The 15,008-nt window shown below is 42.3% G+C and overlaps 1 protein-coding gene across 1 annotated transcript in view; it reads left to right on the forward strand.

Annotated features, from left to right (window-relative positions):
* LOC143849814 (linoleate 13S-lipoxygenase 2-1, chloroplastic-like) overlaps positions 1–12,921 on the forward strand; it is a 49,567-nt gene extending 36,646 nt beyond the window's left edge. The window contains exons 2-10 of the mRNA XM_077359020.1: positions 4,194–4,468; positions 5,698–5,935; positions 7,019–7,336; positions 7,437–7,522; positions 8,247–8,357; positions 8,583–8,884; positions 10,149–10,415; positions 11,616–11,957; positions 12,397–12,921. Of these exons, the coding sequence (XP_077215135.1) occupies positions 4,194–4,468; positions 5,698–5,935; positions 7,019–7,336; positions 7,437–7,522; positions 8,247–8,357; positions 8,583–8,884; positions 10,149–10,415; positions 11,616–11,957; positions 12,397–12,814 (2,357 nt within the window). The 3' untranslated portion in view covers positions 12,815–12,921. The remainder of the gene's footprint in view (positions 1–4,193; positions 4,469–5,697; positions 5,936–7,018; positions 7,337–7,436; positions 7,523–8,246; positions 8,358–8,582; positions 8,885–10,148; positions 10,416–11,615; positions 11,958–12,396) is intronic.
* Positions 12,922–15,008: the final 2,087 nt, after the last annotated feature.

Genomic DNA, 15,008 nt, shown 5'->3' on the forward strand with positions numbered 1-15,008 from the left:
GCCCCGCAAGTCGCTGCACCTTTACTGCCGTTGCTGGGGGCTCCATATTTAGGATGGCCTGAATTTTTTCTAGGTTGGCTTCGATGCCTCTCTGGCTGACTATGAACCCTAAAAACTTTCCGGATTCTATCCCAAAGGCGCACTTTACGGGATTGAGTTTCATCCGGGCCCGTCGCAGGGTGTCGAAGGTTTCTTGAAGGTCAGAGATGTGTTTGGGGGCTTCCAAACTCTTTACCAACATGTTATCCACATATACTTCCATATTTCTGCCTATCTGCTTCCAGAATAGTTTGTTTACGAGCCGCTGGTACGTAGCCCTCGCGTTTTTCAACCCAAAGGGCATGACAGTGTAGTAGTAGACACCCTGGTCGGTGATAAATGCAAATTTTGGAATGTCGGGCCCGTGCATCTTTATCTGGTTGTAACCGGAAAAGGCGTCTAGGAAGGTGAGGAGTTCATGTCCGGATGTGGCATCGATGAGCTGGTCTATGTGTGGGAGGGGGTAGGGGTCTTTCGGGCAGGCTCGGTTTAGATCTGTAAAATCTATATAGGCTCGCCAACCCCCGCTGGCCTTTTTTACCATGACCACATTGGATAGCCACTCGGGATACCGAATTTCTCTGACAAATTCGGCTTGTAGCAACTTCTCCACTTCCGCTTTGATGTGAGTTTGTCGTTTTACCGCGAAGTTCCTTTTCTTTTGTCGAACGGGTTTGAGGGTCGGATTTACGTTCAACTTGTGAACGGTCATTTCTGGAGGTATACGGGGCATGTCCAGCGCGGACCATGCGAACACATCTTTGTTGGCTATGAGAAAATTGATTATCTAGTCTCGCAAGGTGCCTTTTAGCAAGGAACCAATTCAGACTTGTTTCTCTGGCTGGTTTTCAGACATAGGAATGGAGTCTAGCTCCTCGGTGGGTTCCCCTCTTACCGTACGGACTCGCTCTCGGGGGTCTTCGCTCCCATTCGTGAAATTTTCGACCGGGGTGTTGTTTCCTCTCAAACTTGCCGCGTAGCATTGGCGTGCCATCATCTGCTGTCCCCGAACTTCTCCTATCCCGGTTTGAGTATGGAACTTCATTTTGAGGTGGGGGTGGAAACTACTGCTCCCAAGTCTCTCAGAGAAGGGCGTCCAATGATGGCGTTGTAAGTGAAAGGAATGTCTACGACCATAAAGGTGGTCATAATGGTCTTTTGGAGGGGGTATGTTCCGAAGGATACTGGTAAGTTGATTTTGCCATTGACCCGCACCGGTGCCCTGGAGAAACCGTAGATGGAGTATTCTATGGGCCCCAGTCTTCCCTCGTCCAGCTTCATTTCTTCAAAGGTTCCAAGGTGCAGTACATTGACAGAGCTCCCCGTGTCCACCAAGATCTTTCCTATGTCGAAGTTGGCGATGATTACCCTGACTACTAGCGCGTCGTCGTGTGGAACTTGTAGCCCGTTGAGGTCTTCGGTGGAGAAAGTGATGATCTGGTCTTCTTGGGGGGTCCGTCCGGGCCCTTTTGGAGGGTATTTCTAGGGAGAGTACCCATTCCGCGTATGCTCGCCGGTTGGCTGTCGTCGCCCCCCTGCCGCAGATCCTCCTGTAATGATGTTGATTTTTCCAACGTTGGTGGGTGGTTGTTCGGGGGTCGGATTCTGTTGAGGTGGCTCTCCCCTGTCGGGGCATTGGTGGTGGCGCGCACTGTGCCTACTGCGGGATCGGCGCCTACTGCGGGACCGGTGCCTTCTAGGTGACCGATGCCTGCTTCTCTGCACGTTGGCGGGGAATTGGGCTTCGTGCGGGGGTTCAATCAGCGTGGGGCACTTAAGGTATTGATTTATATGTCCCTCGTTGGCCAGTTTCTCTAACTGGAGTCTGAGGTGGAAACAGTGGTCGGTTTCGTAGCCGTGGTCCCCATGGAAATCACAGAACTGTCCATTTGACAGCTTCTTCGGGTCCGTGCTCATTTTCCTGGGAGGGGTCAGAAGACCTTGATCTCTGATGGTGAATAGGAAATGGGAGAGGGGAACCTTCAGGGGGGCACTACCCAGCCTTTCCAAGACGGGGGCGGGGTTCCGATTTGCTTCGGCCCGTGGCCTCATGCCCCTCTGCCATCTTCCTTCCTTCTTTCCTTGGGGCCGGTTCGGCTTCGCTCTAGTACGCATGCTTCCTCTGCCCGTATGAACTTGTTAGCTTTGGATTTAAGTTCCTGCAGGTCCCATGGCGGCTTGAGGGTGAGATGTAGTTTGAGATTCGGGTCGGTGGTAGCGTGTTTTAGTGTCGCGACCGCTATTTGGATGTCGATGTTAGCAAGTTGGGCCAGCTCGGCGTTGAATTTCAACATGAAGTCTCTCAAGGGCTCGTTTCTTCCTTGTCGGAGGGCTAAGAGGGCGTCCGCCGGATCGTGGCAGAGGCAGTTGTTGGCTAACCTTGCGGTGAACTTTCTCCCGAATTCATGGAAAGATACGATGGAGTCTGGCTTCAGGCGCATGTACCAGTCGTTGGCGGTCTTTCTCAGCAAGGAGGCAAAGGCTCTGCACATAAATCCGTCCGACGCACCTCGGAGCGCCATTACCCTCCTGAAAGTTTGGAGGAACTCAAGAGGGTCTGTGCTTCCATCGTAAAAGCCAAATAAGGAGAGATCTATTCTTGCTTCCACGGGAGTTTTTAAGATCTCTGAGGTGAACGGGGACGCCGTCTCTCTTTCCCATTCGTCGAGGATGTCGTGGGCGTAAGGTTTCTTCATCTCCCGTTTGACTTCTCGGATTTGTCTCTGCAGGTCGGCCAGTGAGTCTAGCCTGGGGGGCTGCGCCGAGGTTCCTACTTCTTCTACCCGTGTTGGGGGCAATTCTTGGAATCGAGCCGTCTGGGTAGGGGGCGTGGCTTAGGGTAGCTTGTCTCCCGTTATTTGGTTGGTGTCCCCCAACTGGGGGAGGTAAAGGGCTATTTGTCGAAGGGGAGGGCGTTCGCCGGATCGGCGCTCGCCTTCGCCGAGGATGACGTTCCTCTGGCGACTCCCCGTCGCCTTCGTTGTAAGCTTCCGTGCGATCATGCGTGGCTGGGGGCATCCCCAGGGCTGGAGGCTCTGGTGGTGGCGACAGTCGTTGGAGTAGCTTCTGGGGGAGTTCGTTGAACATTTCCATGCTAGGGACCATTTGTGGTGTGCTGGAGGCGGGCCGATGGTGGCCCGAGAGCGGCGAGTTCGGCTCCTGAGAGTTTGAGGTATGAGTTTGTGCATGCGGGGCCTGGCTCCTGGTCACTACACCTGTTTCCTGTTGTTCGGTGTGGTTTCTCATCGTTACGAGGCGTTCAAACTCAACGGGTCCCACAGATGGCGCCAATATGATGGCGTCTGAGGGGTCAGGGAGGTCCGGGGTGGGTCCCGGACGACCACTTCGACACCTAAGTCAGATTCTGGACCAACAATATAAAGGACAGCAAGAAAAGGCTGAGGTGCAATTAGGTTTACCAGGGCTAAAATGCGGATTCTTCTTTCGGTGCATGGATGGACGGGTTGGAGGTGACGAGTGGGAAGTGGAAGAAGAGGAGAGCGGGGGAAAGGAATCCGGGCGTCCAGTACCTTTTTCCTTTCTCTCCAAGATTAATCTCCCTACTTCTTTTGTTGTCGCCTTGCTTTTCGGGGAGTTGCCCCTTCCTTTGGGTGGCCTTGAGAGGGATGAGATTTTCTTCTCCTCCCTAGCCCCTCTCTTTTTTTTTCTCTCCCGTCGCTCCCCCTTTCTCCATCTTGCTTGCGAATCCTTTTAAGGGGCATCATGCAGACCCTTTCATCATTTCAGATAGAGACCACACTCATCGGATTGGGCTGCCTCCCTGGTGTGACGGCGCACGTGGCTTTGCCGTGTAATCTCGCTCATAATCGTGATGATGAGGTATGGGCAGTGGGAGGGTGACACGTGACGGGATTACGCGGTCTTGTCGCTCATTAATGCCCTACTTAATTATGATTAGATTCCATCGGTGCATGGGCGACACGTGGTGAGATTCGAGGATCGCGCCGTATTTATGTCCTATCACCATATAAAATCTCTATATATCTAATGCTTAAATTGTGCCCCCCTTTCAACATACCTAATTATTTCCAAAAAAAACAAACTGTTGCATCCTAATCTGCAATTTGATTTCATTGTCTGAACATAACTCTCTATATTCTGAACATAACTCTCTATATTTATTTATTTTGAAGAAACTGGATTGGAGAAGAGTACAATTGAGGCACACGCACATAGGTCAAACTTGGGTCATGCCAACGACGAGGTGAAATATGAGGCTAATTTCGAGATCGTGGAGAATTTTGGTGAAGTTGGAGGTATTTTTGTAAAAAATGAGCACCACAGGGAGATGTACTTGAAAGACATTGTTCTCTCTGGCTTTCCCAACGGACCTTTGCATTTCACATGCAATTCATGGGTTCATTCCAAGACATCTAGTCCAGAGAAGAGGATCTTTTTCGTCAACAAGGTCTGCTCTCTCTCTCTCTCTCTCTCATCACTTAGTAGGAGGAAGCTCTATTTTATTCTAGTTGCAGCTTATTGAAGTGTGAATGATAAAAGTTTAACATGGTATGAAAACAATTGCCCCGGGCAGGTCTTGGGCTCCAAACCCAACAACTTATGGAGTAATAAAAAGATCCAAGTGTACGATGAACCCAAAAAAGAGGAAGTATAAATGATTAAAGAACACTAACTTTGACAGCTTAAGCTTTTAGTGTAATTGGTTATTTAACACGGGCACCTATCTTTCTCCTTTGAATTGATTGTCGACCCTAAAAATAGGAAAAGGGAAATAAAACCTTTGCACCTACTAAGAAATTATTTACCTAGAGAAATTAACATCCGAAACTAATTAAGAAAACGATTAATAAGAACATTTCTTTATTGGTTTTTAGCAACCACCAACAAACTTGTAAAGCAATTATTAAAAGGGGAGTGATAAAAGAGACTCCCAAATGTGATAAATCGACGCCCCATGTGTCTTTCTCTCTCCTCTGGGTTAGAGAGAAAGAGGAGAGAGATAGACACATGGGGAGTCGATTTATCATTTTGAGGGTTCAATTTATCACTGCCCTTATGAAAATTGGCTAATATCACTACCATGTTTTGATAATGGGATGAATACACCTTGTCTTTTCTTTTCTTCTTCTTCTTTTTTTTCCAAATTGGCTACTGAGAGTTTTTGGGAATTGTAGTAGCATTTGACTGCAGGATAAACAAAAAAGACAAGGTGAGTTTGCTTATATCCAAACATGGTAGTGGGAATATCAGTAGCCTTAAAATAAAGAGAGCTTAAAGAAGGATTTTCTCTATGATCCCGGATGAATTTCAACCGACAAACAATGCGCCAAATGGCAATATTTTCTAGACAAACTACCCCCATCTTTTTAGAAATTGACCAACATTTCTCTGCTTTAGTGAACATTGCCATTTTATGAACCGACACAAGGACACAAGGTCATGTCCTAGTATCTTTTTACAAATGAACTACATTATGCCTCTCCCTTTGTCCTCTTCTCTAGCCCCTTTGTAAGGTAAAGCCGGGTTTTTCTTTTCAAGATATGTTGAATTGTTTATCAAATGTTTTAATTGGGAAAACCTTTTACCCAAAAATATGGGTTGAATTTTGAATACATTTTTTCAACCATCTCAGCAACAGTATTTTTACGTACTTACGTGTATTTGTGTGTGGAACAGTCTTTCTTGCCATCACAGACACCAAGTGGTCTGAAGCGGCTGAGGGAGAAGGAATTGGAAACTCTACGAGGCAATGGACAAGGAGAACGCAAGACCTTTGAGAGGATTTATGATTATGACAAATACAATGATCTAGGGAACCCAGACAAGAACGATGACCTTTTGAGACCTGTTCTTGGTGGCAAATACCACCCTTATCCAAGGCGTTGTAGGACAGGGCGACCCAGATCGGAGAAAGGTTTGATGACATAAACCTTCCTCTCTGCCATGCATGCAAACTCACTAGGATTTTCTAAAGAGGAATAATCATGTCTTCAGTAGAGAAAACCAAGGTTTTAAATTTCGGTTCTGGGGGTAATTTCGATCCTCACGGAAACTAAACTTTTAGCCGAAATTCAGTAAAGGCGCTCAAAATGTCATTTTTTGGGGCCGAAATTACCGAAATTTCGGATTTCAGTAATTTTGGCTGAAATTCTTTAAAGGAATAAAAACTTAATATTTTATCAAAAAAATTGCCAAAATTTCCAAACTTTCCGAAATTTCAACCGAAATTTTGGTAAATTTTGGCAATTTTGGTTTTATAACGTTTCGGTTTCGGTCCTCACCGAAATTTCAGATTGCCGAAATTTAAAACCTTGGAGAAAACTACCCTTTTTTTTTCAAGATTTGCACCACCCTTTGTTAGGGGTGCAACACGGCCGACGTTGGGTCAGGTTGAGGCCAACCCTATCCCAACCCAAGGTTGCATTGCCTAACCCTAACCGGGCCCAACCCGAACATCAGGATGACGAGTGTCAACCCTAACCCAACCCGACTTTAACTCAAACCTAACCCAACCTGTCTAACCTCGGGTCGGGTTCAGGTCTGCCCCGAGCAAAATAAGAAAAAAATATACAAAAAATGCAATATTGGGTTCGGAGTTGGTTGGGTTTGGGTCTAAATAAAATCATGATAAAATTATGGGGACAATGTCAGTTCGGGTCAGGTGGTGTTGCCTAGGGCCTCAACCCTAATCCAACCCATAATCAAATCGGGTTAGCTTTTCCCAACCCTAACCAACCCAACTCGACGGAAGGCCAACCCAACCAGAGCAAAAACCTGCTTAAACTTTCGCTCGGGTTGGGGTTGGAGTTGGGATTGGGGCCTACCTTTTGTTTGTCATTTCGCAAACATGACTTTATTTTAAAGAAATTAAAGACAAAAAAAATGGATGGAAATTTTGGCAGGGGGTGGAAATATCATTTTCCTGATGCAAATTAAATCAGATTGTCATACCATGACCTTTGAGAAATTAATGTTGTTTAGTGTGTGCATGACTCAGATCCTTCATCGGAAAAAACTGGTTCGATCTATGTGCCAAGAGATGAAGCATTCTCGGAGGTGAAGAATGTGACCTTCTCAGCAAAGACACTGAAATCAGTGTTGCATGCTTTGGTCCCTTCCATTGGGACAGCTTTAGTGGATACGAAGCTCGGATTCTCTTTTTTCAAGAGCATAGACGACCTTTTTAATGAAGGTGTGACCTTACCACCCCCTAAACAGGCTGGATTCTTTCAGGTCGCCCTCCCAAGGCTTGTTAAGGCTATAAAAGATGGTGGGGACGACCTCTTACTCTTTGAGACCCCCAAAATGATTGAAAGTAAGAATAAGATCAATATCTTTCTCTGTCTCTCTCAACCTTTTTTTGAATGCATGATACCTCTCTCTTAGCCTTTTTTTTCCTTCATTATTCTCCACAGGAGACATATTCTCTTGGATTAGAGACGAGGAGTTCGCTCGTCAGACTCTTGCAGGCATCAACCCTATGGCCATTCAATTGGTTACGGTAAGAACATATATTGCTACGTATAAAAGCATGCATTCATGCATGGGATCTTATGTGTGATGTGTTTATTGTTTAATATACATCATAAGTATATTAGCCTGTAGGATGTTGAAGTATAAATGATTTAGAGGCCTGCTAGAAAAACTGAATAGAAAATAAAGACAAAACCCTATGTTATGAATTATGATACATGCGCAAGAAGAGAAAGTTGGATGAATCGCCACAAAATGCAAAAAAAACTATAGAAACGACCAAATCCTTGGTCAATTTCACTTTCATCTTTATTTTCTCGAACGAAATCTTGTTTTGGAAGTGTTTTACAATGATTAAATAACACCAACTCTAATGCTTAAGCTTCTGGAGTAGTTGGTTGTTTCACACGGGGTGTCAGAGCGCTATTGCCTCATGGTAGGTCTTGAGTATAAAACCTACAACTCCTTGACATTAAAAATTCCCTTGTTTGACTAACCCAAAAAACAGAGGGGCTACAGGTGAGGAGGAGTGTTGAAGTATAAATGAGGAAATTAACAACACCAACTGTAACAGCTTAAGCTTTTGGAGTAATTGGTTGTTTAACAAAACTGCTTTTCTTTTGGTAGGTATGCTGGGATTGAATCTAAGTACTCTAGATTGAGATACAAAGCCTAACCAATTGAGCTAAAGGCTCAATCACCATGTTAATTAAATTGCTTTAATGATGCAATTTAAATTTAAATTTGTGCAGGAATTCCCATTTGCGAGCAAACTTGATCCTGAGATCTATGGCCCACCGGAGTCTGCAATCACGAAAGAAATTATCGAAAGAGAAATAAAATCAGTTATGACAGTGGAAGAGGTAAGGAAGAAAACAACTTGCTCTTGTATAACTATCTTTTTATCACAAGTTAAAAATTGTTATCTCAAGGGAAGTGGTATTAACACCTAAATTTTTTGTCACGTCCGTGCTCATCGTATTTTAGAATTTTTTTTTCAATATAATTCATACAAATCACAGGGAGTTTGATATCTTGAAGTGCTATAGAAAAGGAATCATCTCTAAAATCGCCCTTAACTTTTGCAGGCCATCAAGCACAAAAAGCTATTCATTCTAGATTATCATGATTTGTTTTTACCACATGTGAACAAAGTAAGAGAGCTAGAAAACACCACACTGTATGGGTCACGCACGCTCTTCTTTCTTTCCCATGAGGACACTCTGATGCCCATTGTGATTGAGCTTACTCGGCCCCCTTCGCCAACCCAACCCCAATGGAAGAGAGTCTTCGCTCCTGGCTGGGATGCCACCAACTCCTGGCTCTGGAAGCTCGCTAAGGTTCACGTCTCTGCTCATTGCTCTGGCTATCACCAGCTTATCAGCCACTGGTAAGAATTCACCCTCCTTTCATTTTATTAGGCCATTAACCCCCAAGTCAGTAAGAATTCAAAAGATCAAACATTAAATAAACTTGTATTTCTTTAAGCATTTTGTTGAGTTCATCGTGAGAAAACACTACATTTCTATTAAAACAATATTGAGATTGTCTATGCCACCAAAGGATAGATCATTGTTGATAATCTAAGCTTGACCAATTGACTATCTTGAAACTTACTACATGCTTAGAGCTAGCCATGCACCCATTGAATCTTGTTACATTGGAACTGACTGTATTGAGACTTGTTACATTTGAGTTGACTACATTGGAACCTACTACATTAGAAATTTTTTCTCTTGGGAGTTTACTTAGGTTTTGTTTTGGAATTGTATAAATCATCTACTTTATTTATGTTTTGCATTTGTTATTGTGTTAGTGATAGCTTAGGGAAGCTACGTATAGTGTTTTTGGCAAGTAGGGAAGCTAAGTATAGTGATTTGCATTTGTTAAAGTGTTTTTGTTTTTGGCATCAAGAGAATAATTTTATCCTCTTGAATCGCATCTTCTCCTTCCATCTAGTTGGTCTCATTCCAGAATTCTATGCTATCCTCCCCCCACCCCCCAAGTAAGGATTCAAAAGATCAAAAGTTGAATAAAATTATATTTCTCTAAGCATTTTGTTTGGTTCTGTTATACGTCCCTTGGTTGAATCATAACGACTTACTTCGATTTTGACTCTATCTCCTGGTAGTATCCGTATAAAACTACGTCGGATCAGAAATCACCCTTGAAAGCTAGCCGTTAAGGGGAGGTTGCCCATTCCTGCGCCCCCCCCAAGACACACACACACACCCCACCACCACCATATGGAAGCAAGTGGACTCCACGCGGCAGCAATGTGGGAACTACGAGATCTTCTCCGAAGGAATTTTTCATCCTCGGGGACACACCGGGGTTACCACTCCCCGGCTCTGATACCACTTGTTGGGCCGGGTAGAACTCGCCCTTAAAAGCTAGCCGTTAAGGGGATGATGCTCATTCCCTAGTAAGCCCTTCCACATCTCATTACTTTTCCGATGTGAGATCTTTGCTTTCACGTGGAACCTCAAACAGATTCGTCATGATAAAGCACTACATTTCTATAAAAAAAAACTATTCAGATAGTCTTTGCCAAAAATGATTGACCTCTTATAATCAAAATTAACTGGTGAAACATTATAGTTCTCTTATCACTATGTTTTAATTATATAAGGATGCGCTCTATGTTTTTGCAGGCTAAGAACTCATTGCTGCACAGAGCCTTACGTGATTGCAACAAATCGACAATTAAGTGCGATGCATCCAATCTATAGACTTTTACATCCTCATTTCCGCTACACAATGGAGATCAATGCACTCGCTCGGGAGTATCTCATCGACGCGAATGGAATCATAGAGACCAGCTTCTCTCCACTTAAGTACTCCTTGGTATTAAGCTCTGACGCCTATGACCAGTTGTGGAGATTTGACATGGAGGCGCTACCAGCAGACCTGATTAGAAGGTAATCCCATTTGTAATCTTGAGTTGTTCATTTTTCAGTTACATTAGCAGAACTAATACAGTAACATCAGAGGGACCTTGCCCTTTATATAATCTCAAAATATGGTATTGCTAAAAATATAAGATACTTAAAAAATGAAATAAATTAAGAATCTTATATAATTAGGGCAAACTTTAATCCTATTCGAATTATGATGAGAATACCTTGGTATTTTCTCCAAACAAACAATTGTCATATTACTATTGGTTTGAATATTACAGACTGACACATCCACAATGGCAATGAGTTTCGACATTATAAGAAACTATAAATTCAAACAAGCTTTAAGTTGTAATTCGATTAAACTTTACCGGGACAACCTCAACTTTTCCAAGCCGACTCTAGCTTTTACCGAGTTACCCAACTTTTCTTTCCTTTCATTCTTCTGGTCTCTTCCATTTTTTCCAGCGTCTATTCATCTTTTCTCCTTTTTCTTTATTCTTTTCCATTTCTGGTGTCTTCCAATTTTCCAGGTGCTTTTCATGTTTTCCATGTGCTTTCCATTTATCCCCGCAATCATTCTTCTTTTTGCTTGTTCTTTTCTTCTTGATCTTCCTCCTTTGCTTCCTCTTCCTCTTCAACTTCTTCCTCTTTCTCTTCTTTTTCATTTTTTTCCGGCACCTTCTATTTTTCAGGTGTTATTTTTTATTTTTTTACCATTCTTCTTTTTCCTTTTCCTTCCATATTTTCTTCTTCTTCTTCCTCTTCGTCTTCGTCTTCTTGCTCTTTTTTCTGATTCTTCCACCCCTTTTTCTTCCGCTTCCCCTTCTTTGTCTTCTGAGTTGCAGTGATTGTGGGTGTTGGTAATGGAAAACATAAAAATTAGAAAAGAAGAAGAGGGCAAAATGTCTTTTGGACAGAAGGCACGGATATTAAATCAACTAATAGTGTCATTCACCTATCATTTCAGATATTAAATGCAATTCTTTAGTAAATGTCGCTAAAATAAATTAATCCAATAGAAATCTCATTCAAATAGCATACTACTTCAATTGAGAACACCCAAAGCTCGAGGTGGGAAAGCGTATGAAACATTTCTTAATTGTGTTTGCTATTCAATAATTATCAACATTATCAACGAAATAAACCACAAATTTTGAAAGTGTTTTTCTTTTCAATATCTTAGCTAACTAAAGCTACTTTCATGTTCCAAGTTAATAGGGGCATGGCGGTTGAGGATCCAATGGCTGCGGAAGGCCTAAAATTGACGATTGAGGACTACCCTTATGCCAATGATGGCCTCCTCATCTGGTCAGCCATCAAGCAATGGGTTAATGACTATGTCACTCACTACTATCCCGATCCAAACGGCGTTTCATCAGACTCTGAACTCCAATCATGGTGGACTGAAATCCGTACTAAAGGCCACGAGGACAAGAAAGACGAACCATGGTGGCCAGTCTTGAAAACCACAGATGATCTAATCCAAATCCTAACAACTTTAATTTGGGTTGCTTCCGGCCACCACGCTGCCGTCAACTTCGGCCAATATCAATTTGCAGGGTAATGTGAATCAACCAATTACTCCAAAAGTTTAAGCTGTTAGAGTTGGTGTTATTTGATCATTGGTTTTGCAAACGAGTGCCCTTAAGGTGCATTGGAAACTTCATTTCACACATGTTTTGAGATATTTTATCAAAACATGTGTAAAAGTCTCAAAATATGTGTAAAATGATTGCAAAATAAAATTTCCATAGCACCTCAAAGGGCAGTCAGGACAGACATTAGCAAAACCCTTCAATTATTTATACTTCAACACTCGCCCTCAAGTGTGGCCCCTCTTTTTCATCTGCTGGCCGAACATGTGGATATTTATCATTGGGTTGTTGGGTTTTTAACCCAAGACCTAAGGCAATAGCTCTGATACAATGTTAAACGACCAATTACTCCAAAAGCTTAAGCTATTAGAGTTTGTGTTATTTAATCATTTATACTTCAACAGGTACTTCCCCCACCGGCCGACGATTGCTCGAAAGAACATGCCAATAGAAGATGAGACAAGCGAAGAGTTTGCACGCTTTCTTCGTAAGCCAGAATCTACACTACTAGAACTTTTGCCTACCCAAATTCAGGCCACCTCAGTGATGGCAATTTTGGATGTGTTATCGAACCATTCCCCCGACGAGGAGTATTTAGGAGAAGTGCCAGAGGAGGCTTGGGTAGAGGAGCCAATTATAAAGGCGGCATTTGAACAGTTTAGTGGGAGATTAAAGAAGATTGAAGGGATCATAGATGAGAGGAATGCGGATTTCACTTTGAAAAATAGAAGTGGTGCTGGGGTGGTCCCGTACGAGCTCCTTAAACCCTTATCTGTATCTGGGGTCACAGGGATGGGTGTTCCTAACAGCATCTCCATTTGAAAATGTTATTTTGTCCCTTTATTTGATGTTATTTTCAAGTTGAGCAAATCATGTACTTTTTAATAAGATATTTAATGCCAAATAACACAACTCAAGTATTTAATTTACACCTTCAGAGAGAAGAGAGAGAGAGAAGCAAAACAAACCTTAACTACATGTGACAGCTGCCTTGATGATGACACCTTTACTGGGACCAACAGAGAAAGAAACCACCGAATAAATCCCAACTAAGCTACAGTAAATGCTCCGGCCATAAAAATAAATCATACACTATTTTTTCAAGCATGATAGATGCAAGGGCCCTCTTTATGCCGGGGCTAAAGAAGGGCATTGAATAGATCTACTGAAATTCCACTTAGCAACTCAAGAGGGGGTGAATTGGGTGTCTTTTCAAATTATAAGGATTTTGAAAACTTAGATTGCGCTAGTTTTAGATTGAATAGGAAATCAAAAATAATATTTAAAGCAATAGTAAAATGCTTACCACAAGAGAAGAGGTGAAGAGACAAAGAAGCTTTGACACAAGGATTTTTATAGTGCTTACCACAAGAGAAGCCTTGAGAATTCCACTATCTTCTCCAAGGAACTTAAATACGGCATTTTTTCCGTCTTTACAAATCGAACTTCAAGCTTCAAGGGTCTTCTATGGTGCCCTTTGTGCCAAATACAAAGAAGATGAAAGGTTTTAGCTTGCTTGCCTCTAGATAGGCTAATTACAAGTAAAGCTCACTCACTCTCACAAGAAAATGATCAACAAATGAAAACCCAAAAGTCTCTCAAGAATAATTTAAGGTAAAGGCACAAGAGAGAGATGGAGAGTGAAAATCTTGAGGAGAAGGAGAATCAATGTCTTTTAGTGCTTTTAGAATATTTTTTGAACTCCTTAGTTAGTTCCCCAAAAGTCCTAATATTTATAGAGGGGAGAAAATACACATTTTTTAAGCTCCCCAACGGTCTTCTCGGACTTTGGGCTCGAAGCTCCGAGTGGGCCGAAATCCCTTTAAATTTAAACCTGGAACCATTCTCGGAGCTCTGAGAATTTTCTCAGAGTTCGGAGCTCGGAGCTCCGAGAATATTCTCGGAGTTCCAGAAGCCTATGCACAGCAGTTTTTCCTTATATTTTTGCTGACTTTGTTTGGGCTTTTGGAACTTTAATTAATCAAGTTAAATGGAATGTCATGAGTGTCCAACAATGTTGGGACACCACTATGAACATTCACAAACCCATTAAGTTCTGCTTAGTTTGATTTTAACTCTCATTTGTGCCATATAGACCTAGATTATACATGAAGGACCATTTACGTTTTAATTCTACTTGGTCTTCAATCTTGTTTGCACATTGTAGAGGCTTTGATATGTCTTTACTTAACTCCATTGATGCTTGAGCCAAGCTTGAACTTTTGAGTTGATTGCCATTCTTGTTAGGCTAGAGTTCAACCTTGTCTTTGAATACCTTTGAGATGGGGATGCCTTCTTCATGCCTTTGATATCACTTTGAGCTTGAATGATTTGCCATTTGTCATGCACTCTTGAGGATGCTACGCTATGAATACCATAACTTTGCCAATGGAAATCATTAGTGTATAAAATCTTTTTTTATAACAAATTGAGTTTGTTAATCATCAAAACATTTCAATGGGAGTACTTGTTGAACCCTTGGGCTAATAATCTCCCCCTTTTTTATGATGACAAACATAATTTATTTTTAGGGTAGGAGCTCCCCCTTTAGGGATGAATAAAACAATTTGTGCTCCCCCTAAGAGTTTGATTTAATTGAACATTTAAAGCATTACTTTTAATGATTGAAATTTGATTGCAAAATTATAAGCATGGAGCTTTGCTCCTCCTCAATATATGCATATTATTATGACTTAGGAGCTCAAATATTCTCCCCTTTTTGTCATCACCAAAAAGGTGGAACAAAAGGAAAAAGGGTAGGTGAGAGCCAATGAGACAAGTGAATTGCAATGCAATAGAGAAAGCAGGCATAAGACAAAGTATGCGAGCAAAAAAAATAGAACAGAGAAGCACACCGCACAGTAAACCAAAGATATATATATATATATATAATGTGAAATGGCATACATAGAAGTGTATACAACAGTCAAATGACATAGCATCCACGACACATCATAACAGTGACAGAATTATATAAACCGAATACATCCCAAAAAGATCCAACTGACCATAGAAG

The sequence above is a fragment of the Tasmannia lanceolata genome, unplaced genomic scaffold, assembly GCF_043159265.1.
Source record: "Tasmannia lanceolata isolate RefF3 unplaced genomic scaffold, GAP_Taslan_0.1 ptg000003l, whole genome shotgun sequence".
NCBI classification, from domain to species: domain Eukaryota; kingdom Viridiplantae; phylum Streptophyta; class Magnoliopsida; order Canellales; family Winteraceae; genus Tasmannia; species Tasmannia lanceolata.